Here is a 25,328-nt window from a genome sequence, read left to right as displayed (position 1 = left end):
GGCGGCGAGCGCGGCGGCGGCGGCGGCGGCGGCGGCGGCGGCGGGGGCAGCTCCGTGCCCCGCCCGCCTCGGCTCGGCACGGCACGGCACGGCGCGGCGCGGCGCGGAGCGGGGCGGCTCGGCACAACGCGGCTCGGCGCGGCGCGGCGCGGCTCGGCTCAACTCGGTTCAACTCGGCTCCTCTCGGCTCGGCTCGGCTCGGCTCGGCTCGACCCGGCTCGGCTCGGCGCCGGCAGCTCCCGAGCCATTCAAACAAGTGGCTCCAGCAGCACTTCGGAGCCGGGGCTGGCGAGAGGGCGCCGCGCGGCTCCCTGCCCCGGAGGCGCCGGGCCCTTCACGCTGCCTCTTTCTCCGGCGCTCGCTCTTTATTTGACGATGAAATAATGTTGACATGTCTTGAATTATTAAGTATTCCCTGGATTTTATTAGCACATGATGCCTAAATGCTGCCTGTATCTGCTGGGGTCTTAACCAGAGAGGAGCGAAGGAGAGAGGCAGAGACACAGAGCGAGAGAGAGGAGAGAGAGGGGTTTTTGACAGCTGTATTTGTGCTGATAAGCGAAGGCACAAGGAGACGATCGACTAGTGAGACAAGAGGGAAGCGGTGGCTCGGAGCTGCTGAGAGGGGCTGCGCTTCCCTCCCGAGACGGCTCGGCCCTCCCGGCGCCGCGCTGGGGCTTGGGGGGGACCCGAGCCCCCTCCCAGCGCCTGGCCGGGGTCTCAGTCGGTGCCCGTGCCCGGGGGCAGCTCGCTGGCCGGGCACACCAACCACGCTGGGCAGATGCCGATTGAAATCGTGTGTAAAATCAAATTTGCTGAGGAGGATGAGAAGCAAAAGGAGAAAGAAGAAGGGGATAAGGAGAGCCTGATTGAGGAGCCTGTGCGGCCCCGGTCCCGGGACCTGGCTGCCTTCGCCAGCGCCAGCACTCTGCACGGCCTCGGACACATCTGCCGGTCAGGGCGGCTGGGCGTGCGCCAGACCCTCTGGGCATTTGCCTTCCTGGCCTCGCTTGCCTTCTTCCTCTACCAGGCAGCCAAGTCGGCGCTGCTCTACCTGGAGCACCCCCATGTCATGGCCTTGGACGAGGAAGCCATCCGCGAGATGGTCTTCCCCGCCATCACCATCTGCAACATCAACCGCTACCGCCACTCAGCGCTCACCGACGCCGACATCTTCCACTTGGCCAACATGACTGGGCTGCCCCCCAAGGACCGGGACGGCCACAAAGCCACGGACCTGCTCTACCCTGACCCCGACATGGCTGACATTGTCAACCGCACTGGCCACCAGCTCGATGACATGCTCAAGAGCTGCAACTTCAGCGGTGAGAACTGCTCCTCCCGTGACTTCGCAGTGGTGAGTGCACACCTGGCTCAGCCTGCTTTCCCCGGGGCCCCTGCCGGCTCTGGGGGCACTGACTCAGCCATGCATTGCCGGAGCAGGGCTCCCTGGCTCGCTCCTGCTACTGAAGTTTGCATCTCTCCGTGTTTGAGTTTCCCTCCAAGTTTCACATGGAGAGAGCAAGAATCCTCCATGGGAGCTCTGTAGGTCTCTGCACTGCACGACCAGGCTGCCCGCATGTCCTCCACAGAGGGACTTGCAGGCAGGTGCTGGGGCGTGTGGGTGAGTGGGGCTTGGAGGCCCCCGGGGTGGGTGTGCGGTGGGAAGGGGGAAAGCTGTGCTGTACAGCCCTGCTCCAGCCAGCTTCTTCACTGCAGGTTGAACTGCTTTGTAGCAGGGTGTTTTGCACAGCGGGAGTGGATGGGGGGAGGGCACAGACCCCTTTGCACATAGAGGATCCCCCTGCTTTTAGGGGGCTGACAGTGGGATGCATGTGTATCCTGGAGGCTGTCAGCGCTGCACACACACGTATGCAAACGCACACGCTGAGCGCCCCGAGCAGGTCTTCTCCGGAGGCACGGCTTTGTGCAGGCGGCCCACGGCTGCCCCGGGCTGGCCCGCTTGCAGCCTGGGGCACGCGAGCTGGGGCCTCCCTCCAGCAGCACCCGTGCCTGCCCAGTCAGCGAGGCTCCCAGCCCGGCGGTGCGAGTGTGCAGCTCTCTCTAATATTGAGCCTGAAATCACAAATCCCCGCTGTGGTTTGGGAAAATAAATGTGCTGAACGGGCGGAATACCTGATGGGACCCTTTTCAGACCGTAATGACTCTGGAAATGAGCCGCCTCTCTCCTACAGCTGCCAGGGGCTACTGCTCTGCTTGCTGGCTGCGCTCGCAGGAGCAGCGCTGCGAGCCGGAGCTTGCGCCGTGCTGGGGAGGGGGATGCCACCGGCTGGGCACTTCTCTGGGGAGGAGGATGAGGAGGCTCCGTGGGGCTGGAAATGGCTGGTGCAGCACGTCCTGTTTCACTTGGTGCCCATCGGTACAAAGCCGGTTCTCTGTGCAGAGTGATGCTGCCCCAGAGAAAGCGCTGTTTTTGGGGGGGAGCTGTGGGGGGGCTGCCCCGTGCAGGGCTTGGCATGGGCAGTGCTTGTCTGCAGTGGGCTGAGGAAGCACAGTGGGGTTGCTGCCCCACTCATCCTGGGGTTTTGCTGGGCTCTCCGTCCGCGGTAGCTGAGCTGCCTGAGTCGTCTGCTGGAGAGAAGTGCGATTCGGTGGGATGAGGGAAGGGCTGGGAGCAGGGAGCTCTGGAGCTGGTCCCTCCTGCACGTGGCATGTGGGGCTGCCCTAGGGCTTGGCCGTGCTGGGCTCCAGTCCGAGGGTCCTGCTGGGCGATCCTGCAGAGTGTGGGGAGGCTGTGAGCCCAGTGCTGTGCAGGGTCGCGGGCACGGCGTGGCAGTGGTATTTGGGTCCTGCTGGGCTGTGCCGCAAGGCCAGGAGGGCAGAGCCTGCAGCCCGATCGGGCTGGGTACAAGCTTCCCGGAGTGAGGACATTGTGTGTGGCATGCACCGTGCTGCGTGGCAGCGGAGCGGCTGCCAGGACTGTCACCGGGACCCTGTTTCTCAGCGGGTGGACGTGCAGGACTGGCAGCGTGTGCTGCAGCTCTGAGGCCGGGAGGAGGGAGTCTGGCCAAGGGGATCCTGTGCAGGGCGGGCAGTGAGCCAGCACAGAGGGGAAGCAAAGGACTCGGGGGGGCAGCAGGGTGCTGTGCTGGCACCTTGCATGGGAGCAGGTCTGGGCACATGGATGGTGAGTGCGACTGATCCAAGCCTCACTCCTCAGCCCAGCCTGGCACGAGGAAGGGGAGCGCTGGGGGTCCTGCAGCCCCCTCCCGTTGTGTCCCCCGCTCAGCCCCCCGAGCCTTTGAGGCAGCAGGTATCCTGCCAGGTGGTGCTGCCTGTGGCTGCAGCTCTGCTGTCAGGTCTCTAGGCATTGGCGGCCATCAGGCAGGAAGGGGCAACCCCAGCACCTCTCGCTGCCTGTTTTCAGGCAGCAGCTGGAGCATACTGGGGATCTCAGTGCAGGAGAGGCTGCAGGGCACAGGCTTGGGGAGGGATGGGGAAAGCATGGCCAGGGGGAAGAGACTCGGCAATCTCTCTCCACCACATCCCATGTCCCAAAGGCCTTGCTGGGCAGCAGCCGTACCTGTTGAGGCAACACGGCATTTACAGCAGGAGCTTCCAATTGCAGTTCCCCAAGCCAAATTGGTCTCCTGCACCTCCTTCCGGGGTTGAGTAAAACACAGTGCAAGTTGCGTGGCAGACACCAGTGAGTCCCAGCCATGATGTGTGGGCTTGGGAGCTCCTATATGTCCCAGCCGTGTCACAGGGGCTTTGGGCCCCAGGATGTCTGTGCCCCGACATAGGGGCGCCAGGGCTGCGCTGCACCCAGCTGTCACATGGGAGCCCCAGACCTCATCGGTCCCAGTCCTGCGTCTCCATGTGTGCACTCCTGCTTGGAAAGCTCTTGTTCCCCCACTGCAGCGAGCGGATAAGTGGGTCACAGCATGTCCCAGCAGTGATGGGGGGCTCCCAGACTGCGGCACATCCTGGTGGAGCAAACAGCGGGGAGCTGCAGGGCATCCAGGCCATGGCAAGCAGCCCCTGGAGCAGAGCTCCTGTCCCCAGGGGAAGTGGGGAGAGGAGGGAGTTTTTCTTTCTGCCCCCTGGAGCTGTGCTTGCAGGAGTGCTGGAGCTGTTCCTCTCCCCTCTGGATGAGGTGGATTTCATTCCCAGACTGGAAGTTGTACAGCACTAGGATGGCGAAGCCGTGGGGCTGCTGTGGGCAGTCCGCTTCTTGGGACCCGGAGCGGTGCTGAGGCTGGGAAGTGTCCCCTCGCACTGCTGCTTGCAGCCTGTGTGCACATGATAAATAACTCGTGCGGATCCTTTAAGTAAGAGCCGCGAGTGGTAAATGATCTTCCCCTATTTAACGTCACAAATCCACATTCTTTATGGGATAGCAAATTAAGAAACTATGGGGGAAAAAAATCCCCAGCGTAAGCATCTTCTGCGTAATAAAGCCCGGCTGGGCTGTAAATCTCACCAGGCAGCAGGGACAGCACTGAGCCGCAGCAAGGCTCCCCTGCAGCCGCGCTGACAAATGCGCCCCACGCTGCGGGAGGGACGTGCGGGAGCCCCAGGCAAGCCCTTGTACGAGCCTCCGCGAGCCCCGCTGTGCTCTGCTCTCGCTGGTGCAAGCCAGCCGCCTTTCCCCCGCGCTGCCTGGCCTCGCAGGGCCGAGCTCGCCCCGCGGTGCCCGGTCCCTGCCCGCCGTGGGATTGCCCTTTGCGGCTGGCGCGGAGGGCGGCGGGGAGAGCCCCGGGCCCCGCGCGGCTCCTGTGGCGGCCAGCGCTGAGCCCTGCCGGCTCGGCAAGCGCAGCTGCTGAGCCGAGGGTGTGAAGCGTGCAATGCTGGTGCGGGAAATCAATAGCGCTCTTTACGTGCCATTAAGTGGGAGGTTAGGAAGCGTCCCCACGGGGCCGGTGCTCAGCTGCAGCAGGCGCCTCACGCCTGCCCTCGTGCCGGCATGCCAGTGGGACGCCCGGGACCCGGCGGACCCGGCGCCCCGCTCCCCCGCAGCCTCACGCGGATGCTGGCCTCATCTGGGGGCCCCGTGGCAGAGGGGGAGCCCTTGGAGAGGCCCCTGCGGACATGGCATTTGGCGGAGGGAGGTCGCGGCGTGGTGGCTGGGCCAGGAGCTGTCCCCTCGCAGACGCCGTGCGGGGCAGCCGCCAGCCCCCGGGGCGGCAGTGGGACCGGGCGCAGTGCCGGGGTGCTGGCTGCCTGGAGCCCGTCGTCCCTTCGCAGGCGGCCCGTGACAGTGGCTGTGTCTGCATGGCAGGGCGCCCTCCGGCTGCGTGTCCCCGCTCGGCCGCATGCCTGCCTGGCCGGGGAGCCGCGGGGCAGGGAGCCGCGGGGCAGGGAGCCACGGGGCAGGCTGTGTGCCGTGACTGCCGGGGGGAGGCAAGTGGAGGTGATCCCCTCCGGCTGCCGGCATCCCTCCCACCTGCTCGCTGGCACCGGCTGCATGGGGAAGCTCGGCTCCTGCCCGGGTTGGAGCCCGGTGCGTTTCTGAAAACCACGTTCCCCGTCAAAAGCCTTTTGTTTCCGATCTGTGGCTGCTGAAGCCAGTCCTGCGAGGGCTGGCGGTGGGGGGAGCGGAGAGGTTGCCGAGAGCTGGCAGCGCAGCTCCGAGCTGGCACCGGCCCCTGCTCTCCAGGCAGGGCCTCCCGCGTCCCCGGGACCTGCGCTGGCCGGGGGCGCCCAGTGCTCTCCCCGGTCCTGGCCTGTCCCCTGCCCGCTCTGCAGCGTGCCGGGTGGGAAGGCGATTCCGTCAGCTGCTCTGAGCGCCCTGCTGCACGCTATGGGGGACCCAGGACTGCTGCTGGCCCCTCTCCTAGCCCGTGTCCGCAGCCGCAAGCCTGCGGAGGTGCAGGCCGAGCGCTCCCCGTTGCTTTGCGTGTGCGCGCGGCTGCCCCAGCCTCCTCCGAGAAACGCTCTGCCTAAATCCCCCCATGCAGTCAGCACCGCTCCCGACGTGGGGACTCTCTCTGACCTTTCTGCCAGAACCACACTTAATAAATGTCACATTTCCAGCCTATTTTACACCAGGTAAATGAGCTGGTCTCATTCCTCTTCACCTGCCCCGGCCCACCTGGCACCTCTGGTGGCTGCTCAGCTGCCGGTAGCCGGTGGCCTTTTGCTGCGGACCCGCTCCCGCCCCTGCCGAGCCAACGGCCGGCGCGCGGCTGCTCTGCACAGGGCAGCAGGCAGCCCGACAGGCTACACGCGCCCAGGAAAAAAGGGAGAAGCATCCCGTGTGGATACTGCCACCCTGGCAGGCTGGCGGCGGTGCCCGTGCTAGCAGCCCTGGTGGTGACGCTTTTGCAGCCCCAGCTCGGTGTCCCTGGTGGTGCGGATGCACTGCAGGCTCGTCTTCTCCTGTCCGGAGCGTCGGCGGCTCCAGTGCCGTTACACATGAGCTGCCTGGGCACAGCTCGAGGCTCTGCTTGTGCCAGAAAATGGGGGACTTTAATGCAATTCGTTGCCATTTAATTTTACACAATTCCTGCTGCTTAATCCACTGAGAAATGCTAATTTATACAATTCACGTCTAAAAATAAATGTCAGTCCGGCAGCTCCCAGTAGCGGGTAGCTGCTCCAAGAAGCCCCTGCCGGAGCCTTGTGCGGGGAACCCCAGGCTGGCGCCCACCAGGTGCTCCCAGCCGGCCGGGATGCGGCTCCGCGCCCGCCAGGGCCCACGGGCAGCGCAGCGGCGCGCGGCACGAGCAGGGCCTGCCACCGGGCGCCCAGGCCGTAGGGTGCAGGGAGGGGGTGAGCAAGGTGGGGGTGCACCCCGGGGCGATTCGGATTTTGGGTACCCCGGCGGTACGGCCGGGTGCTGGACTGCCTGGATCTAGTGGTGGCACTGCAAAGCCCCCGCATCACTGTGGGGCTCGGGGCGCTGTGGTGAGGGGACCCTGGGTGTCACCGCGGTCCAGCTGGCTCGGGAGGTGCGAGGCACGCCGAGGTTCACGAGACGGTTTCGGGGCCATATCCACCCTGACCCACCCCGCCGCAGCCCCGGCCCCGCTGGCGGCTGGACCCCGGGCTGCGGCTGTCAGTGCAGGAGGGGCGAGAGCCCCGGTGCGAATCGCGCGCCCTGTGCATGCCGGGGCTGGCTCCCGGTCAGGGCAGCCACCGCCTGGCTGGCAAATATTAATTGGTCCCAAGGCGCCGCAAATTAGTGTGGGAGCGGAGGGAAGCATGCATCCCCGCCTGCCTGGGGAGAGCAAGAGGATCATTAGGTCCTTAAGGAGGCCTCTCCGCAGAGGGTGGGCAGGGAGTCGGATCCTGCAGGGATGCGGCCCCCCAGCAGGGAAGACCCCACACCCAGCACCCTAACCCATCCCCACCCCAAATGTCCCCCCCCACGGCTCCGTACCCGCTGACCTCCTCACTAGCCCTTGCCACTCGCCCCCGTCCCTGCCCCTCTCCCGGCTTTTGCTGTGTAGACTCCGGTCCCCATGCTGTGGCACCGGCGGTGCGCGGGTGGTGGGGTGCCCAGGGCAGGGGAGCGGGCGGCCAGGGCTGCGGCCACGGTGCTGCGTCGCCCCGGCCCGCGGGTGGGGGCCGAAGCGCAGGAGCAGGGGGGCACGAGGGCGCCGCAGCGGGGGAGCGGAGATGCTGGAGGAGCCGGCGGCTTTCCCACCGTCTCTGTGATTGAGATCGGATCACCGTGAGCATAAAAAAGCTCTCTTCATAATTATATTTAATGAATTGACTTTAAAAGCTCTTACGCTCTTATCTGGGTAATTTAATATCACACACTTAATAAGCCTGTCTCCGATACGGGGGGGAGCCAGCGGCCAGGACGCCCGCGCCTGGCGTGGCTCCCCCGGGACGTGGGACATGCCACGGGGCCAGCCCCACGGCTGCGCCACGCTGGGCTGCCCGGGGGCACCGCTGTCCCCCCGGCTGGGGCACGGGGAGCCCGGTGGGGCACGGCCCCGCTGGCGGCGGTCACCTCGGGGGCTGCAGGAGGGATGGGGCCCGGGAACCCATGGGGACCCACGGGGGCCCGGCCCAGGGCGCGGGTGCTTGCCCGTGCGTGGGGCCGAGGAGCCGCGGGGCGCAGTGGGACGCTGCAGGGCGCTGCGGCCGGCCGGGCAGCGCTGTGACCCCGTCCCCAGCGCCGGCTGCTGCAGAGGCCCCGTGGATGGGAGCTGCTGGGGGCAGTCGTGGGGCAGAGCGCGCCGTGGGCCCCGGAGCCGTGACGCCGTCGCCCCGCGCGTCCCTCCGGCCCTGGCGCCCGCCCGCGCGGGACGAGCCGGGACGAGGCCCCGGCACCCGCAGAGCCCCCGTGCAGCGCGTCGCTGGGGCAGCCGCGGGCGCTGCAGCCCGACCCCCCCGGGTGCGGGGGGCCTCCCCTCCGGGCCGGCATTGCCGCAGCTCCCGGCGGAGCCCCCCGCGGCCCCGCGGCCTGCAGCCGCTCGCCGCCAGCCCCAGGGGCGGGCGCTGCCATGCGCAGCTGGGGGGCCCTGGGGAGCGCCGGCGGCCGCGAGGAGGGGAGCTGCGGGCCGTGCCGGGCTGCAGCGCCGTGGCCGGGACCCGCGGCCCCCCCGCGCGCCGGGGCCTGGCGGTGGCGGCTGCCGTGCCGGCGCGCTCGGTGCCAGGGCCGGGCGGGCTGGGAGGGAGGCGCGTGCCAAGGCGGTGGCGCGCGGGAGGATGCAGCTGCCACCTGGCTCTGCGTGGGGGGGCGGCCCCGCGGCGCGGGGGCTCCCGGGCGCTACGCGGGCGGCGCGGGGCGCGGGGCCGCCTCGCCGGGGCTCCCTCCGCGGACCGGCGGCTGCAACAGAAGGTTTACAGAGCTGCACTAAGTGACGCAAATGGTTTGAAGCCCATAAAGAGAGACGGTTTTATGTAAGACGACTATATAAAGCTCTGCTGTTCTGCCATTGATGAGATATAGGCCTTTATTTATAGAAGGCAATGTTTGCGGTGCGAGTGCTGAAAGCCAGCCAGGGACCCGCAGATAGGACGTCGAGTCATTTCACATGCAGCTGCCGTCGACACTGTTCACACATTAAAGAAAAAAATTAACAAGTTTGCAGCCAGTCAGGTGGAAAAAACAATAATTGTCGAAAACCGTATTTCCCCCTTTTTCCAATAACAAATGGCTGAAACACTGCTGGGGAGACTTGGGCTTGCTCAGCGCATGGAACGAACAGGCTGAGGCTCAAGCCAGGCTGGGTCAGATGCTCTGGATGGAGCAGGGTGCAAGGGAGAGGGAGCAGGGTGCAGGGGTGAAGGAGCAGGCCTGGGGAGGACACCAGGGGCAGGAGGAGATGCCCAAGCAGGGGTGGCAGGACTCTCTCTGCCAGCACCGAGGCAGCTGGCAGGGGGTGTATATGTGGGTCTGTGCATCTATACGTGCCTCTGTGTGTGCACAAATGTCCAGGACTGGAATAACAGGGCCTGCAGGCAGTGATGACAGCACTGGCAGAGCAGCACAGGCCGCGTGCGCGGCGAGGACTGGAGGAGCAGGGGGGCTCCATGCCGGCACTGCGGGGCTCTGACCAAGCTGGAGGTCTTCCCCGAGCCCTGCCTCCTGCCCGGGTCAGCAGAGCACCGCGTCCCCCAGCCCTGAGCCGCCGTGTGCAGCCCCGTGCACGCTGGGAGGGCGCGCGGTCACAGCAGGACGGGGGCGTGGGGCGGGCGGGCACAGCCAGCGGGGTGTGCAGGGGTCGGGGGCCCATGGCTGAAGATGCGGTGGGCTGTGGACAAGCCATCTGGGTGGGTTTTCCTGCCTAGCATGGAGTTGCCTCTCCTGGCCCGCATGCACAGAGATATTCTGAGGCTATTTCTTTGCCAGATGTGGCTGGTTTTTTACTGGAGAGCAAACAGCATGTCCCTGTGGTCAGAGCACCCTGCCAAATTTTGTTTCATGCACGAAAGAAGGAAAAACTTCTCATGATTAATTGTGCAGCAGGGGAGAACATGCATTTCTCTAACCTGCTCCTTGCTGATCGCTGGCCTCTCCTGGCAGCCGCTGCCCCGACGCACAGCTGGGGGAGGCTGGGGAGCTCTTCCCGCCGGGCACATCCTCACAGGCCTGCGCGAGGAGCGAGCGGCGAGGGTGCTCGGCACCGCTGATCCCACCTGCTCAAGGGCAGGAGGGTGCAGAGACCTCTGTTACGGTCCTCCTAACTCTGCAAGGGCCATGGTGGGGAGGAAGGCCAGCCAGGGCTTCACAACAGGGGAGCAGAGTCCTCCTCAGCTGAGGCATTCCCAAATTTGCTGTGCTCTTCTCTGGGAGCGGACGCAAGCTGGAGCACACTGTGCCTGAACTGCTATTAAACACTGGCTAAGCTTTAATAGAGTCAACAGGTTTTATTCTAGCAGAACAAAAGCTTACGTTCCTGATTACAGCGTTGGGAACACAAGCACAAAAGAAAAGTAGGAGGCCAGGAAAGCCAGAGGTGGGGAATAGCTGTGGGTGCTGTGTCCCAAGGCCGCGGGGGGTCCCTGTCCTCTCCAGGCTACCCCGGGGCAGCACCTGGGGCGCTGGGGTGCTGCAGAGGGCACTTGGCCAGCAGGGCTTTGCAGGCAGTGGGTGATGCTGCCAGCACCTGTATTGGGATGCTGGTAGGGTCCAGCCCTCCTTCTGCAGCATCAGCCTTGTTCAGACCGGTGCAGGGCTTCTGCTGGGGTTTGCTAGCTTCAGGTGACAGCGTGACGCCCCACAGTTTCCCGCGTGAGGAGGGCACGGCTGGCGCGATGAAGTTACGTGGTTGGTTTTGAAGGCGAGCACCACCCGTGCAGACGGGTGTCGCCCACCTGCAGAGGCTGGGACGGGGGAGCTGGGGCCGGCCCGCCCGGGGCAGTGGCCCGGCTCTCGGCACCGGTGGGCTGGAGCGCTGGGGGCTGCTGGCCCGCAGAAACGCTGCCGGCCCAGGAGCCTGCAGGACTTGCAGGGCCAGGGCCCCCGGGCGGGAGGGGAGAGGAGGCACGAGCCTCATCAGGCCAGAGCCCCTGATTAATCTCTAGCCGCCAGCCCTGCAGCCAGCAGCTCATTAGCAGTTTAATTCCAGGTGCCCGTCGTGCTGGAGGGCTGCACGGCTCTGATTGAGCTGGCTGCGCTCGTCTGGGCAGCCGCAATCAGGCTGCATCTCCCCATCCCGGGCAGTGGGTGCAATTAGTGCCCACGTCCGTCGTCCCGGCCCGGGGACGGGCCACGCTGTGTGATGGGGAGCGGGAGCAGGACAGCGGGTCCTGTGGGTATGGGGTGCTCTGGGCAGGGAAAGCGAGGCAGTGGGTGGCGATCACTGCAGGGGGCTGGTGGGCATCCCGGGGCTGAGCGGGACTGGACACGTTCCAGTGTCTCCTCCTGCGTCCAGCTGCAGCCCGGCTCTCCCCGTGCCGTGCCTGTCCCTCTGCCTCCAGGGTGCCGCTCAGCCCGGCCTGCGCTGGGGTCAGCAGGGACCGCCGGGCGGCAAAGCGATGTCTCCACATGGCACCCACGGCCCTGCCAGAGCCCTCGCGTCTCTCCCGCAGCCCCGGCTCCCTCCCGGCTTGGCCGTGCACCTCCGGCTCCTGCCCTGCCAGGGCTGGGGGTCGGCCAGCCAGGGGGACCGCTCCTGGGGCCGGGCTGGGGCCGGGTGACTCGGTGCAGCGGGGCAGGGAGGCACGTCCCCGGGTCCTGCCGCCAGCAAGGGTGGGAGGGAGCCGTGCGCCCCAGGGAAGCGCAGGGCCAGGCAGGGAGCAAGCCGGGCTGCCCGTGGACCGGGCACCCTGCGAGCAGGGGCGGCTGCAGCCGGAGCGTCCGCGCTGCTGGGTCCCAGCGCGGCGATGTGGGTAAGGAGGGCCAGGCGTGGCGAAGCCGCGGGCCGTGCTGTGGCCGCTGCGGAGGGAGGCAGGGCCGACGTGGCATCTGCCGCTGCCCCCGGGAAGGACACGGAGCCGCCCGCGCTCCCAGGCGGCGCAGGGGACTGAGCGCACTGTGCAAATCCGGACAAGATTGATGCAAGTATTAATTTTTTCCTAGCTGCGCAGCTCCCGCCCGGCCAGGCCTGTGCCCCCACTGCCTTGGGCTGTCAGGGAGCCGGGTGCTGGGGCTGCTCACCAAGGAGGGCTTGCGCTGGCAGCATGTCCTCTGGGCCCGTCCCGTGTGTCCCCAGCTTGCTGCCGTCACCCTGTTGCCCACCGTGCTGCGCAGTGCCGGGCCAGCCGGGCCCTCCGCAGCCTCCGTGGCGGGCAGTGCCACTGCTGGGCCGCAGTGCCAAGCTGTCACCAAGCGGGGAGGTGGGCGGGCTGGGGCAGGCGCAGCACCAGCGCCGGCGAGCAGCCTGGCATCTCCAGCACTGAGGTCCCGCCGGTCAGCGAGTGGCCGCAGCCACCCGTGTTAATCGCCGGCAGCGGCTCACATCCGCATCCCCACCCTCATCTGCATGCCCTCCCCGTCCCGTGCCCATCCCCACCCCGTGCTGGCTGTGGGTCCAGCCTGCCAGGCCGGCCCGGCGCGTGGTGCCCTCCTGGGAGCCGCGTGCCGCTGTGACAGCCGCTCCATCCCCGAGAGCCTGCCTGATCAGATCGCGGCGGAGTTGCTTTTCGGAGGGAATTTTTCAGGCTTCGACCCCCCTGCGCTGCTCCCGCTCTGACATCCTGTTTCCTTATCACCTGACATGACCTTAATTAACTCCCTGGGCTGATAACGCTCCGGGTTTCTCCTCCAGGAGCTGTATCGCAGCACCGCGTCCTGCCTCGCCCGCTAAGGGACTGCTGCAGAGCCCATGCCAGCGGCGTGGAGCGAGGCAGGAGGGGGCTGCGCGGGGCAGGCAGCGCAAGGGCAGGGGCAGCTGCCGCAGCGGGGTGGCAGAGAGGGGACGGGGCGGTACTGACCGGGGGGGCTGGTGGGATGTTGAGTGCGCAGAGACGGCCGGCCCGGTGCTGACACAGGGGCGAGGGCAGGATCAGCGCTGTGCTGATGCCCAGGGGATGGGGGCACTGCACAAGTGGCAGGAGCATCTGCCCCAGGCATGCAAAGGTGCTGCACGGTGCCGTGGGGGGGGTCCTGGCTCTTCTCCGTGCTGCTGCAGGCAGGGTGCGGGGGGCTGGCTGGCTGGCCAAGAGGCAGTGAGCCGGGGCTGCAGGCTGCGCAGGCTGAGCCACCTGGGTCTTGGAGCACATGCCGCGGCCGCTGGGGTCCTCACGCAGGCCTGCGTCGTCTCAGAGAGGGACAGGGCTGCAGAGCCACGCAGGCAGCCCCCGCCACCCGGGGAAGCCTGCCGTCCCTGCCCTGCGCCCCCCCGCTGCCAGCCCAGGTGGATTGAAATGCCAGCATCGATGACTTTTGCAGCCACTTTATCTCCAGCACTTGGCAAATATTGGCAGAGGGGAGATTATTCAATAGCAAAGTTTGCAGATGGGAATCTCGGCTTGTGATCCCTTGGGCTCCATGCTGTGCTGCAGCCCGGCTGCCTCGGAGCGGTCTCTGCTCACCAGGCTGGGCCTTGCTTGGACAGAGCCCCGGGGCCGTGTCGTCTCCCAAGGCCAGACCCCAGGGCCTCACAAAGACAGCGCCAGGGCCGGGGGGGCCACTCCCCGCAGGCTGGTTCCCAGTAGGGCCCTGCTCTGAGCTTTGCTGTACTGCAGCTCATATCTCACCCCACCAGCACAGATAATTCAGGCCCCGGAGCAGGGACGTAGTAGCCCTGCTCTTGCCAGCCACACGCTGCCCGACCTGCAGGCAGCTCTGTCCTGGCAGCATCCGGGGTGGTGCTGTGAGCCCTGTGGAAAGTAAAGGGCTGCAAAATGCTGCCAGCCCATCTCCTCCCATCTTGCAGCTCCACAACTCTCATCCCCATGGGTCCCAGTCCCAAAAAGCCTAGTCCTGTCCTTCCCAGCCTCGCAGTTCCTGTTCCCAGGACGGGCAAAGCGTAGAGTGGGAGGTCAGTTGTTCCTGTGGCATACATGGATAGAGAGCGGCTTGACACCTCTGCTAACATTGTGTGCAAAGGCACCAGGCATTGCATTTCCCCAAAGCTGAGCATGCAGTGGAGACCATGGGCTTTTTGGAAAGTGTATACAGTTACTGCTTTTTGCAGCCCATGATGTAGACAGCACATGGTCCTAGGAGTGTGGCATAGGCTCCAGGCAGGGGGAAGGGAAGATGGTCTGAAGGAGAGGAGGTGTGAGCTGCCCGCCCTGCTCTGGAGTGCAGGAGCTGGGAGGCAAAGGAGCATCAGGAGGGAGAAGGGTTGCAGGGGCAGGTCACAGCCCAGTAGGTGACACAGCTGTAATCACTGGGGACCCTTGGCCCCCCGGTGCCTGTACCTGCTCCCACACAGGCAGAGGGCCAGCGCGAGGGCATTGGGGCCACTTGCTGGTCTTCAGTCGGGGTACGGCAGATATGAACAAGCCATCATCGTGGTGCGAGACCTCGTGTGCTCCTCCTCTTTGCCTGTGCACATGTACACATGTGCATCCACGCAGCCAGGTGTCCCTGCGCACACGAGCGTGCACTGCAGGCAGAGCTCAGCGCTGTGCCCCCCAGGCGTGGGTGTCAGTCGGAGCATCTCTTCCAAAGTTGGAGTCTAATGTACCTTCCCTGTGTAACTCCTGGCCCTTCTCCTTGGGGCAGGCTGGTGGCCCTGGTTAAGGTCTGGGTCCCCAGCAATGCTGGGGGGAGCAGTATGGCTGGGTAGCACCGTGCCCTATTGCCTAACAGCTGGCAGTGCCGGGACAGATGGGTCCTGTCCTGGGAGTGCTTCATTTGCAAGCCCCAAGCTGGAGCCAGCGGAGGCCGGGAGGGACGTCCCTTCCTGCAGGCCAGCGTGGCACGGCAGCTCGGCTCATGCCATGCTGCCCAGGGCACTTGGGCAACATCCTGGGCTCCCCCCGCATGATGAGCAGAGTCCGGCGTGTGGGGATGGGGTTACAGGCCACAGGGTTGCCCCTGCTTCTCCTCTGCCAGGCAGCACTGACCAGGGAGGGCCTCGTGATTGCCCAGGCATGGGGGGGCTCTCTAGATCAGCCCCTCCACCCAGGAACGCACAGGCTTGGGAAAGCCAGCCCCTATCATGTTTGTTCCATTGATTTAGCGCCATGGAGAGGATTTAATCTGCCTTTAGCCTGCACGCTCCGGCATTAAGAACAAATCCATTAGCCACGAGATAACCACAAAGGGTTGTGCTGAGGCTGGATGAGGTCCCAGCGCCTTCAAGATGCAAATTGGCAATCAAAGATCAAAGCCGTGCAGTTCCCTAATCTCTGCTAAAAGGGCTCAGCTATTAAGGAGCCTTTTCCCGCCGGGCTGTGATCACCCCACTTCACTCAAGCTCCTGATGCGCCGGCGGGTTACATCGTCACCCAGCCTCGTGCCCCGGCCCCCGCGCGGCCGAGAGCCGGCCCCGGGGAGGAGGGTGCAGGCGGCCACTCGGGCTGTTTGTTTGTGTGTTGCTTCCTTCTGTTTTGACATGCTGGTGTCAAATCTGTGTTGGCGGAAAGAGCAAAGCCCCGAGCGGTCGGCGGGTGGAGGGATGGAGACGGGGAAGACGCAGGAGCCGGGACGGAGCAGGACGGTGGGGGAGCCATGCGAGGCTGCAGGGACTCAGGCGGGGATGCTGGCAGCCGGCTTCCCTCCCTCTTCTTGGGGATTTACCCTGGTTCAGCCCCTGCCTGGCCACACCAGGTGGCTCAGGTCAATCCCTGCCAGCCCCAGGGAAATCAGTGCGTGGGCAGGTGGCAGAGGCTGGGTGAGGAACCAGGGCAGAGCAGGAGACATTAGGTCCAAATTCCCCTTTTGGGGTATTTCTGCCCACCCCATCTCACCCTGCAACAGGGGGTGCATGAGGCCCCGGCTCCCAGAGCCACGCTGCAGCTCCATGTGCTGTGCCAGGGCCTGGCTGCAGGGGAAGGGTGCTCCCTCCCCTCTGCTCCCTGCACAGCCCCGGCAGCCCCGCACCACGCAGGAGAGTTGGGGAAGCCGTCGAGCCGTGACAGGAGCCGAGCTGCCAGCACCGTCAGCAAATCTCTCGCTGCACAGATGGGCTGCCACAGCCGGGGCACCGCTCACAGAGGACCCTGCCGCAGAGGCATGCTCCACTGCCCGGGTGCCAGCACAGCACTTCCAGCCCTGCAGGGCCCTGCCATGCTGAGCTCGGGGCTTGCTCACCCGGCCGAGGTCTGGCACGGGCCCAGCGTCCCCCCAGGTATCCCAGCATCTCCCCAGGTAGCCCAGGGTAGTGCAGTTCCTGGGAATGTCAGCCTGTGCCAGATGAGAGCAGCTGGAGCCCAGCTCATCCCACTCCTTGTCCCCACTGCCCCCCTCCATCCCAGGGCACCCTATCCCAGGCCAGACCCCAGGACATCCCCTGGGGGGCTGCAGGGCTCAGGGCCCATGGGCTGTCTGTCCTCTCCAGGGCTGGAGGGGCAGAGAGAGGAGGGGGCCATCTCTGGGCTAAAAGCAGCCCGAGTGTAGCACAGAGCCGCAGAGGGCAAAGAGGAAAACCCCTTCTCTGCAGGGCGACTGCATGAGCCGGCCCCGGGCTCGCGGGGCCGGTCGCACAGCAGAGCTGGGCACTGGGGCTGGCTCCTCTTTGCACGCCGCGACGGGGGGGGGGGGGGGGTTGCGTGCAGACACCCCGGGGCCGGCGGGAGGCTCTGCAAGCCCCGCGCGGGGGGCAGCGTTCGGGCTGCGGGCACTGTCTTTGGCCGGCGGTCTTGTGCAGAACTGCCCACCTCTGAGGCCAGGGACCTGGGCACAGGACCCAGGAGTCCTGACAGCAGGAGAGCAGAGGGACGTGCCCCACTGTCCTCCCAGTTCCCCTTCTGGGGACGCCAGACCAGGGGACTAGCTCTGCCGGCTGCCGCTCAGCAAGGTGCAGCTGGTGGCTCTCCTGGCACCCCCAGGCCAACGGCACAGCCCGTCGCCGCTCCGCAAGGGGAGCAGGCATTGATGTGCTGGCAGCATCTCAGCCGGGGTGGCAATAAATCTTACCAGTGTAAACCCATCTGTAGGCAGCAGGATAACCCCTGTGACAGCCCAGCTAAAGCGGAGGCTTCATCTGCACAGTGTCAGCGCTGCGGATTCACAGATAAATGCCACGGCTGGAGAGATCGTGGCCGGGCAGGCACCTGCCTGCTCCCAGGGGCCAGCCACTCACTGCGCGCAGCCCTGCCCTGCGGCCGCGGGAAGCTGGGCTCGGGCACGATGCCAGGGAGCGGGACGTGCAGGGCGAGGCGGCGTTGCTCTGCCTGGCGTCCTGGACCGTGGTGCAGGGCTGTCCCAGCACAACCCACAGGTTAGACCCACCAGAGCACGTCTGCAAGGGGCGAAGACCGGGAAATGTGCGTGTGGGTGCTTGTGTGACACTGGCAGTGGGTCCCCCAGCCTGTGACACCGTCAGGCATGAGCAGCACCGTGCGTGATGCTTAGCACGCTCCATGGGTGCACTCTGCCTGCACACCCGCGTGTGTGTGTGTCCGCGTCCGTCCCGCTCCGGCCGGGCAGCAGCGACGACGTGCCCGTGCCAGGCGCGTGGGTGCCGCGTGTCCCGCGGCCGGGCAGCACCGCGCTGGGAGCAGCAGGGCCCAGCGGGCAGCGCGGCGCGAGCGCTCTTGCTCGGCGGCAGCAGCAGCGAGCGAGCGAGGCGGGCTGGCGGGAGCCGCGCTGCCCCAGGCTAGCGCTCCGGAGCTGAGCTGTTACATTTCCTGGCGGCGCGGCCCGCGCAGCCGTGGGAACAGTAATGAGATGGAGCAGCAGAAGGACGGCGAGATAAGGCTGCCTGCGCTGCCCCAGCAGATTAAACGCTGGGATTAAGCAGGCGGTGCCAGCTCTGCTGCCTTTTTATCTCGCTGCTTCTCCCCTCTTATTCTTCTGCAGTCGATAGTGAACGGTCTCCGAGCTGTCAGCAAAGGAAATTGCTTGTTAACCCTTTGGGGACGGGCGACGCAGCACTCCCTGCACAGCTGCTCTCAAAGAGACGCGGTCCCCGGGGACAGCGCTGCCTGGAGAGCTGTGCCCGAGCCGGCGCGGGGGAGCAGCAGGGACTGCGGCGCTGCGCGCTGCCTCCTCACCGTGCCCGGGCAGGGGGGCCCTGCTGGCACCCACGGAGCCACACGCACAGGCAAGGTGAGGCAGGGCCAGCAGTACTGGGGATCAGCTGCTCCCTCTCAGCCAAAAGCCACCAGCGGCCACAGTGCAGGGGGAAGCAAGGTCCACCCCATCCCAGGGATGTCCTTGCAGCCAGAACTGCCCCGCACCAGCCAGCCCACTAGCATACCAGCATGGGTTTGTTGTCCAGCTCTGATAGCAGGGGTAATCCATCAGCAGACCAGACCGTTGGTGGCCTCCAGTCCTCCAAAATCCAGAAGCGAAGCTCTGCAATCCAGGCGTTTGCAGCCTAGACCATGTGGGTGTGTTCAGAGGGTTTCCATGGGGCTGCGCGTACCCATTGCCCTTCCCGGCCCATGGCTGTCCCAGCGCCACTCCTGGGCTCTGCCCCACTGGGGAGGCAGGAAAAAAACTCTCTCTCACCCCACCATCAGCAAACAGCTTTGGGCCCATATGCATGAATGCAATACCCAGAGCAGCACAGATCCAGCCAGTGGCACTGCTGCTGCACCCAGGGTTTTCCCGGGTATTTACAGCTGGTAGCTGTGCACCTGGTAGTTATGGACCGTATGCTCGATATTCCCTGCTCTCTTCAGCGTGCAGGATGGACAGCCTCAACGTTACATCTGTGCATGAAATAACAGGGCTGGGGACCGTTCTCCGGCCCTGCAGCCAAGCGGCAAAGACCGGCTGTGTCCACACTGCGCAGCACGTTGCGCTGGCTCTCCTCCGGGCCCCACGAGGAGTCCAGTACCCGAAGGCATAATTATTGCTGTGTGTGTGTTTTGTTCAGTCCGCGGTGCTTGCAGCAGCGTGAGGCTGTGTTGCAGCCCATCACAGTGCTTTTTCTGTAGCGTGATATGTGTTGCGTGCCTGGGGGTTTGCCTGCCCAGCGTATAGGGGTGTTTGAGGATGCAGAGCTGGCTGGGAGAGTGCCAGAGGAGTGCACAGAGTAGTGTCAGGATTGCTACTTGTCACAGGCCAAAACCATGCCAGGGAGCGTGTTAACAGCTCAGCGGTGTGGACAACCAGTTCAAGCTTGCTCCCATGTGTTTAGGAGCGTAGTGTAGGTGCCTTCTCGGGCTTTGGGTGTGCAGCAAGGGAGGTTTGCAGCTGGGCTGGTTGCAGCTGGGGACGGATGCTGCTTTAGTTGGGATTGCCTAAATCACACAGCAGAGCTCTTCCCCAGCCCTGCTTCAGCCCTTTCCAAGGGCTCAGCTCAGCTCTGGTTGGGGTCTGTGCGGTGGTGGCAGGTTCCTGTCCCAGCCTGTCCCTGCCCGGCTACTCGGTGCGTGAGGTTGGCTCTGCCCCAGTGCAGCCAGCCTGGCTCAGGGGCTCTGATGCTGTTTTCTCTCTTCTTCTCTGGAAGCAGCTGACACATGACAGTGTGTCCTAGGGCTCTGGCTGCCTGTACCTCACCCACGGGTGTTGCAGGACGGAGAGGGCCGATTCCTGCGTTTGCATGGCCAGGGGACCTTGCAGGAGGAGTACACGAGCCCCGGTTGCCTGGGGTGAGAAGCTGGCAGGGAGCTGGAGCAGATGCTGCAGAGGGCAGCCGGGCTGCGCCAGGGAGCAGAGCCTGAGTTATGAGAGGAAACTAGGAGCAATTGGCACGTGCAGGCTGGCAGGATGAAGACTCTGAGAGGATGGGATTGCTGTTTATAAATACATCAAGGGAGTAAACACAAGGGAGGGAAGAGAGCTATTTAAGCTATGGGACAATGCTGGCACAAGAACAAATGGTACAAACTGGCCACGAATAAATTTAGGTTGGAAATTAGGAGATCAGTGAGACGCTGGGCCGAACACCCCACAGGAGGAGCAGGAGGGGAAGACACAGCTTGGAGACTCGCTCTGCTGATGGAGGTGGCTGTGTGCTGCTGTGCCTGTGGCAGCAGAGATGGGAAGCGGGTCCCCTGCCCGTTGCCCCCATGTCACATCCGCACTGGCTCTGGGGGCTCTGCATGGCTCTGGCTGCATGGCCCCCTATGGCTCCCGGCTTGACCGGTGCACAACTCCTTGGGCCGTCGGATGCAGGGACATCCACCACCAGCAGTCGCCTCTGCGCGTGCTGCTGCAGATGCTGCTCCTGAAAGCAGGATGGTGCCGCTGCCCCATCTGCTTCACTGCCATCGCTGGCAGCTCTGGGGCAGATGCCATGGGAAGGGCATCGTTCTTGCACATGTTGCCTTTGCCCCATGCTTCTGGCCTGCCTCACAGCAGGGAGCACTGGTTTCCAGCTGGTGATCCTGCCCAGTGCTGGGGTCTGTGTGGTGGTGGCAGGCAGTGGGGGTGCTGGGCACTGGGATCCCCGCTGGCCCCAATCTGCTGGCCTGGCAGAGACCTATTTCCCGTGTCCTGCATCACCACTTGGGTCCTTGCACCAGCTCTGCCCAGCTGAAGGCAAAGCCCATGTCCAGCAGCCGCCTGCGGCACAGCTGAGCACTTGGTATGCCAGCAGCGAGCCCGCTTGGCACGAGGGGGCTGTGCAAGCCCCAAATCCCCACGTTGCTGCTGTTGGCTCAGGCCAGTCTGAGGGACTCAGCTGGCGAGGGCTGGCCCGCAGCAGAGAGACGCACATCTGTGTGGGGAGGGGGCCAGAGGGGTCCCAGCCCCTCCGGGAAGAGCCCACAGCATGGCTGTGCAAGGCAGCAGCACCCCGGCCCCACTGCTCTCCCTCCTCCCGGGGAGATGGGCCGGGGAGCTGCAGAGGATGCTGCAGACCTGAGCCTTTTGCACCACGGCAGAAACACGAAGAGCCCAGCCCCACACTGGTGGGCCCTGCTTGGGGCTGAAGATGCCCTGGGCTCCTGGGACTGAGGCTTCGTCCCTGCTGCGGAGCCTACATACCCTGCGGAGGTGGGACCGCGGTCCCCAGCGTGCACGGTGGTGTCTAGGCTCAGCCCGGGCAGTGCAGGAGCCATCCCTGCTGCCAGCAGCTTCGCGTGGGGCAGGGGCGCTGCGTCGAGGGGCTGCAGGTGTGGGGGAAGCCAGAGCTGGGGTAAAGCCAAACTGGCACTGTTCCTCACCCCTTCTGGGGATGGGGAAGGGAAACGGTGCGACCGTGCGTGAGGGGCAATGCTTGCAGAGGCAAAAGCATCCCACTGGCTCAGAAAATTGCTGCAGAATCGGGCTTGAAATGAGTTGAAATTGCTGAATCCAGGCGGATCTCATATACCGGGCAGTTGCAATGCTGGCGTCAGCGCTGCGGTTTCCATCCCTGGGCACCCAGGCGGGGACTGCGAGTGCTGCACGGGGGGAGTGGGGCTGCCGGGGGCTGCAGCAGTGGGGCCGGGGGCACAGCAAGGGGCAGCAGCAGAGCAGGGGGACTGAGGCAGGGCCGGCCACGGTGGGGGGCGCTAGCAGGGCTGGGGGCAGCATGCATGGGGATGCGTACCCACCGGGGCGGCAGGCCCAGCCTCCCAGGGGTTGTCCCTGTGCTGTGCCCATCGGGGCTGGGTTGACCCCAAAGCCAGTGCAGCCGCGCTTGCCCCATTTCCTGGCATTGGGCATCCCTCTGCCTCCATGCACTCTCTTAGGAAGCATCGCTTCCAATTCCCAAGGCCACTGTCTCCCTGGTCCCAGCAAAGCCCTTCGCTCTGGTGCCCCCAGTGCCCACAGCCCTGCTCTCCCTGGTTGCTGCGAGTTTGCTCCGGAGCAGCTGTCCAGGCTGGGGTACTTGGAGCACCCCCCAAGGATACCCCCCAAACAGGCATCCCCTGCCAGGCTGAGGGCAGTGTAACGGGGCAGCACTAACCTGCTTGGCAGGACAAGGGGAGAGCAGGGACGCAGGGGGCTGGCGAGGAGGGGGCCGGCTCCTGCACCCCACTGCCAGGACCAGCGCAGCCCCTTGGAGCAGGGCTGGGCCAGCGCTGAGCCGTGCTCTCCCGCCCCCCTCCAAATCCTGGCTCTCGCGCTGGGTCACCTGGCTCATGCACGCTCACTCCTGGGTTTTCTCATGTCTCGTCCTGGCAGAGAGATGTCGGCCCATTGCCATGAAGCCGAAAGAGAGGCAGGGTCAAGGCTACCTGCCGGCAGCAGGGCTGCCTCACCTCCCCTGCGCGCGTGCCCAGGGCCTGGGCCCCCTGAGCCCCCATAGCCACCCGCCGAGCTGTGCCTGGGCCTCTCCTCCCCCTGGGGGGCCTGCTGCACCCCGTGCAAGAGGCTGGGCCGGGGCAGTGCCCAGGGCAGCGGCTGGGCCCCGCTGGGCATCTCCCCACAGGGCCCAGCCCTGAGCCGGGACAGGGCTTGGGCCAGGCGTCTGCGTGTCCCAGGGCCGTGGGAACCGGGCCGCGTGTCCCAGCGGAGCTGCGGGAGCCAGGCCGCGTGTCCCAGGGGGCTGCGGGAACCGGGCCGCGTGTCCCAGCAGGGCTGCGGGAACTGGGCCGCGTGTCCCAGCGGGGCTGCGGGAACCAGGCCGCGTGTCCCAGGGGGCTGCGGGAACCAGGCCGCGTGTCCCAGCAGGGCTTCAGGAGCTGGGCTGCGTGTCCCAGCGGGGCTGCGGGAACCAGGCCGCGTGTCCCAGCAGGGCTGCGGGAACCAGGCCGCGTGTCCCAGCAGGGCTTCAGGAGCTGGGCTGCGTGTCCCAGTGGGGCTGCGGGAACCGGGCCGCGTGTCCCAGCGGGGCTGCGGGAACCGGGCCGCGTGTCCCAGCAGGGCTGCAGGAGCTGGGCTGCGTGTCCCAGTGGGGCTGCGGGAACCGGGCCGCGTGTCCCAGCAGGGCTGCGGGAACTGGGCCGCGTGTCCCAGCAGGGCTGCAGGAGCTGGGCTGCGTGTCCCAGTGGGGCTGCGGGAACCGGGCCGCGTGTCCCAGCAGGGCTGCGGGAACTGGGCCGCGTGTCCCAGCGGGGCTGCAGGAGCTGGGCTGCGTGTCCCAGGAGTGCGGGAGCAGGACCTGCCCGTGCCACACTTGCTGCAGCTCATTCCCATTGCATGCCAACATTTGGCTGGAAGCTTAGCGCGGCCCCTTGTCGCCCTCCCTCAGAGCAATCAGGATTTGCCACTGCTTGCAATGTTTAACGTCGTCTTCCAGAGGCTAAATACTGTGGGGAGCCGTGTAAGCCGCGGAAATACCTGTGTGAGCTGGGATCAGCCGGAGGCAGGCACAATGGGCTTGTAGCAGCAGGGACGGGGGATCAGGGAGCACGTGGGGCTGGCCCTCGCCCCCCACCACCCGAGGAAAACCCCGGTGCTCACTGGTGGGCAAGGGTGAGGATGCCGGGGCCTGGCACCCAGCACCCCATGGGTTGCCCGGCCCGTGGGGTGGAGGAGAGCAGTGTGGGATGGGCGGAGGAAGCCTCGGCCCCCGGTGGGAGTGGGGCCAGGCCATTTCCTGCTGGGATCTGCCTGCCAAGACACCGGCAGCTATTTCTGTCAAGGTCAAAGTGTCTCCACAGCAGAGAGCAGGGAAATGAGTAATCGTGTTGAGAAATTACCTCCCTAATGGGGTCTCCCCTGCACGTGAGCGTGGCGCGGGGATGCCGGCGTGCGGCGGCTGAGCGGGGAGGCTGGGATGCAGTGCGGGAATCCTGCCTCCCCAGGCACCGCAGCCCGCAGCGCCCGCGGGTGCCGGGCGAGAGGAGCCGCTGTGCCCAGGCGCCCGGCGCCCAGCAGCACACGCGTGTGCAGCCAGGAGGGGCTGCAGCCCCGCAAGGCACTTTTCTGGGTCAGCTGCTGGGAGGAAATCGTGTTGCTGGTGCAGGCAGCGTCTCCTCTGCCCTTCTTCCTCCTCTTCCTCCTGCGCTCACCATTATCTAATTGGGTTTGTCATGCCGGAAAGCCAAAGCCCTTCAGGACTGTGCTGTGCTCTCGCCAGCGAGATTTCACAGCTGTCCTCGGCACCCTGGCAGCCAGCACGTACCTCAGCTGTGCGCCACGGGCACCCCGTGCCTTTTCCGCGCGCCCCCGGCCTTGCCGCCTGCCGCGGGTTGCAGCAGCACGGGGGACGAGGCCGCCACGGATCGCTCCCCGCGGCACCTCTCCCCCTCCGCCAGCCCTGCCCTGCGCTCTGCCAGACCCCGGGCCACGGCCCCAGCTCTGCCCCACGGCTCCTCCGCCAGCCCCGGGTCCCGTCTCCACCCCTCTCCGGGTTTCCAGAGGGACCCCAGCCCAGCCAAGCGGCCGTGTCGCCCTTTTTGGGTGCCGTCCCACTCCCCAAGCCGTGGGGCAATGCGGGGGTCTCTGCCCCCCCGCTGCAGGGTGATTGCGATGCTGCCCGGCGATGTCTGAGCCAGCGCATGAAATTGAAGCGTTCAGAGAAATGACATTTCCTCTAGCCTGGAAAGCTCATCCTCCGTTTAAAGAAAACTAATATAAAAGCTGCCCTAGTGTGCAAGGGGCTGATGGTATCAGGCTCACAGCCTCCGGCTCTGAGAGCCACAATAAATCTCAGCAAGGAGCCGAGCCAGCGAGAGCAGCCCCGCACAGCCGCTCCGGCACGGCCACGTGCGGGGACCGCGCCGCGTCCCAGGGAGGTGTGCGGGGACGGGCGGGCTGCAGGGGACAGCGCAGTGCGGGCTGGGGGTGACCCTCCTGCCGCCACGGGGGAGCCCACGGCAGCGCTGTCCCCCCACGGCATCGCGCCGCGGCTGGCACGGTGCAGCGCGGCTCCGAGCTGCTCCCCAGCCTCAGCTCTATTTCCCCAGGGAGCCGAGCTCTGCCCCAGGCCGAGGCCCTGCCGAGGCGTTTGCCCCTTCGGCAAAGCGAGCCGCACGGCAGGCGCCCCGTGGCTGGCGGGGCGGGACGGGACCGCCTGCCCCCCGGCGCACCGCGCTGGGGGCTGCCCGCTCCCCGCGGCTGCCTGACTGACGCTGCCACCCCTGCGGCTGGGATTATGCTCTGCGCTGCAGCAGGACCCGAAGGTGGGATTGCTCCCTGCGCGGCTGCGACAGCAGTGGCTGAGCCCACTCGAGGGCCCAGTCGTGCGCCAGGCCCGGCTCCGCGCCAGGGCCTGTCTCCCCAGCTGCTGGGCCCTGGAGACGGTGGGGCCAGGCCAGGCCGGGATGGGACAGGCGGACCCAGCGCGTTCGAAGGGACGGTTGCCGGCAGGGGCTGGTGCTGCGCGCATGGTGCACAGTCCAAATGTGGGACCGTGCTGCCCCCTGCCGGCTCGGAGCCTGTCCAGTCCAGCGCTGGACATGCACCCGCAGCCTGTGCAGGATGTGCCCAGGGGGCCGGTGCGTGTGCACAGGAGCCCGTCCCTGCGGTGGCAGAGGGGAGCCCCAGGGTGCCCCTATGCCTCTCTCCACCTAGGACCAGCTCATCCAAGCCAGCATCTGGGCATCAGCACCGCCCTGTCGGGCCGTGCACCATG

The 25,328-nt window shown here is 66.0% G+C and overlaps 1 protein-coding gene across 1 annotated transcript in view; it reads left to right on the top strand.

Moving 5' to 3' along the window:
• Positions 1–239: 239 nt before the first annotated feature.
• Positions 240–25,328, top strand: part of ASIC4 (acid sensing ion channel subunit family member 4) — a 33,842-nt gene continuing 8,753 nt past the window's right edge. The window contains exon 1 of the mRNA XM_067299156.1: positions 240–1,357. Within this exon, the coding sequence (XP_067155257.1) occupies positions 782–1,357 (576 nt within the window). The 5' untranslated portion in view covers positions 240–781. The remainder of the gene's footprint in view (positions 1,358–25,328) is intronic.

This window comes from Apteryx mantelli, chromosome 6, assembly GCF_036417845.1.
Source record: "Apteryx mantelli isolate bAptMan1 chromosome 6, bAptMan1.hap1, whole genome shotgun sequence".
In the NCBI taxonomy this organism is placed as follows: Eukaryota; Metazoa; Chordata; class Aves; order Apterygiformes; family Apterygidae; genus Apteryx; species Apteryx mantelli.
This window is presented reverse-complemented; position numbering and strand designations above follow the sequence as displayed.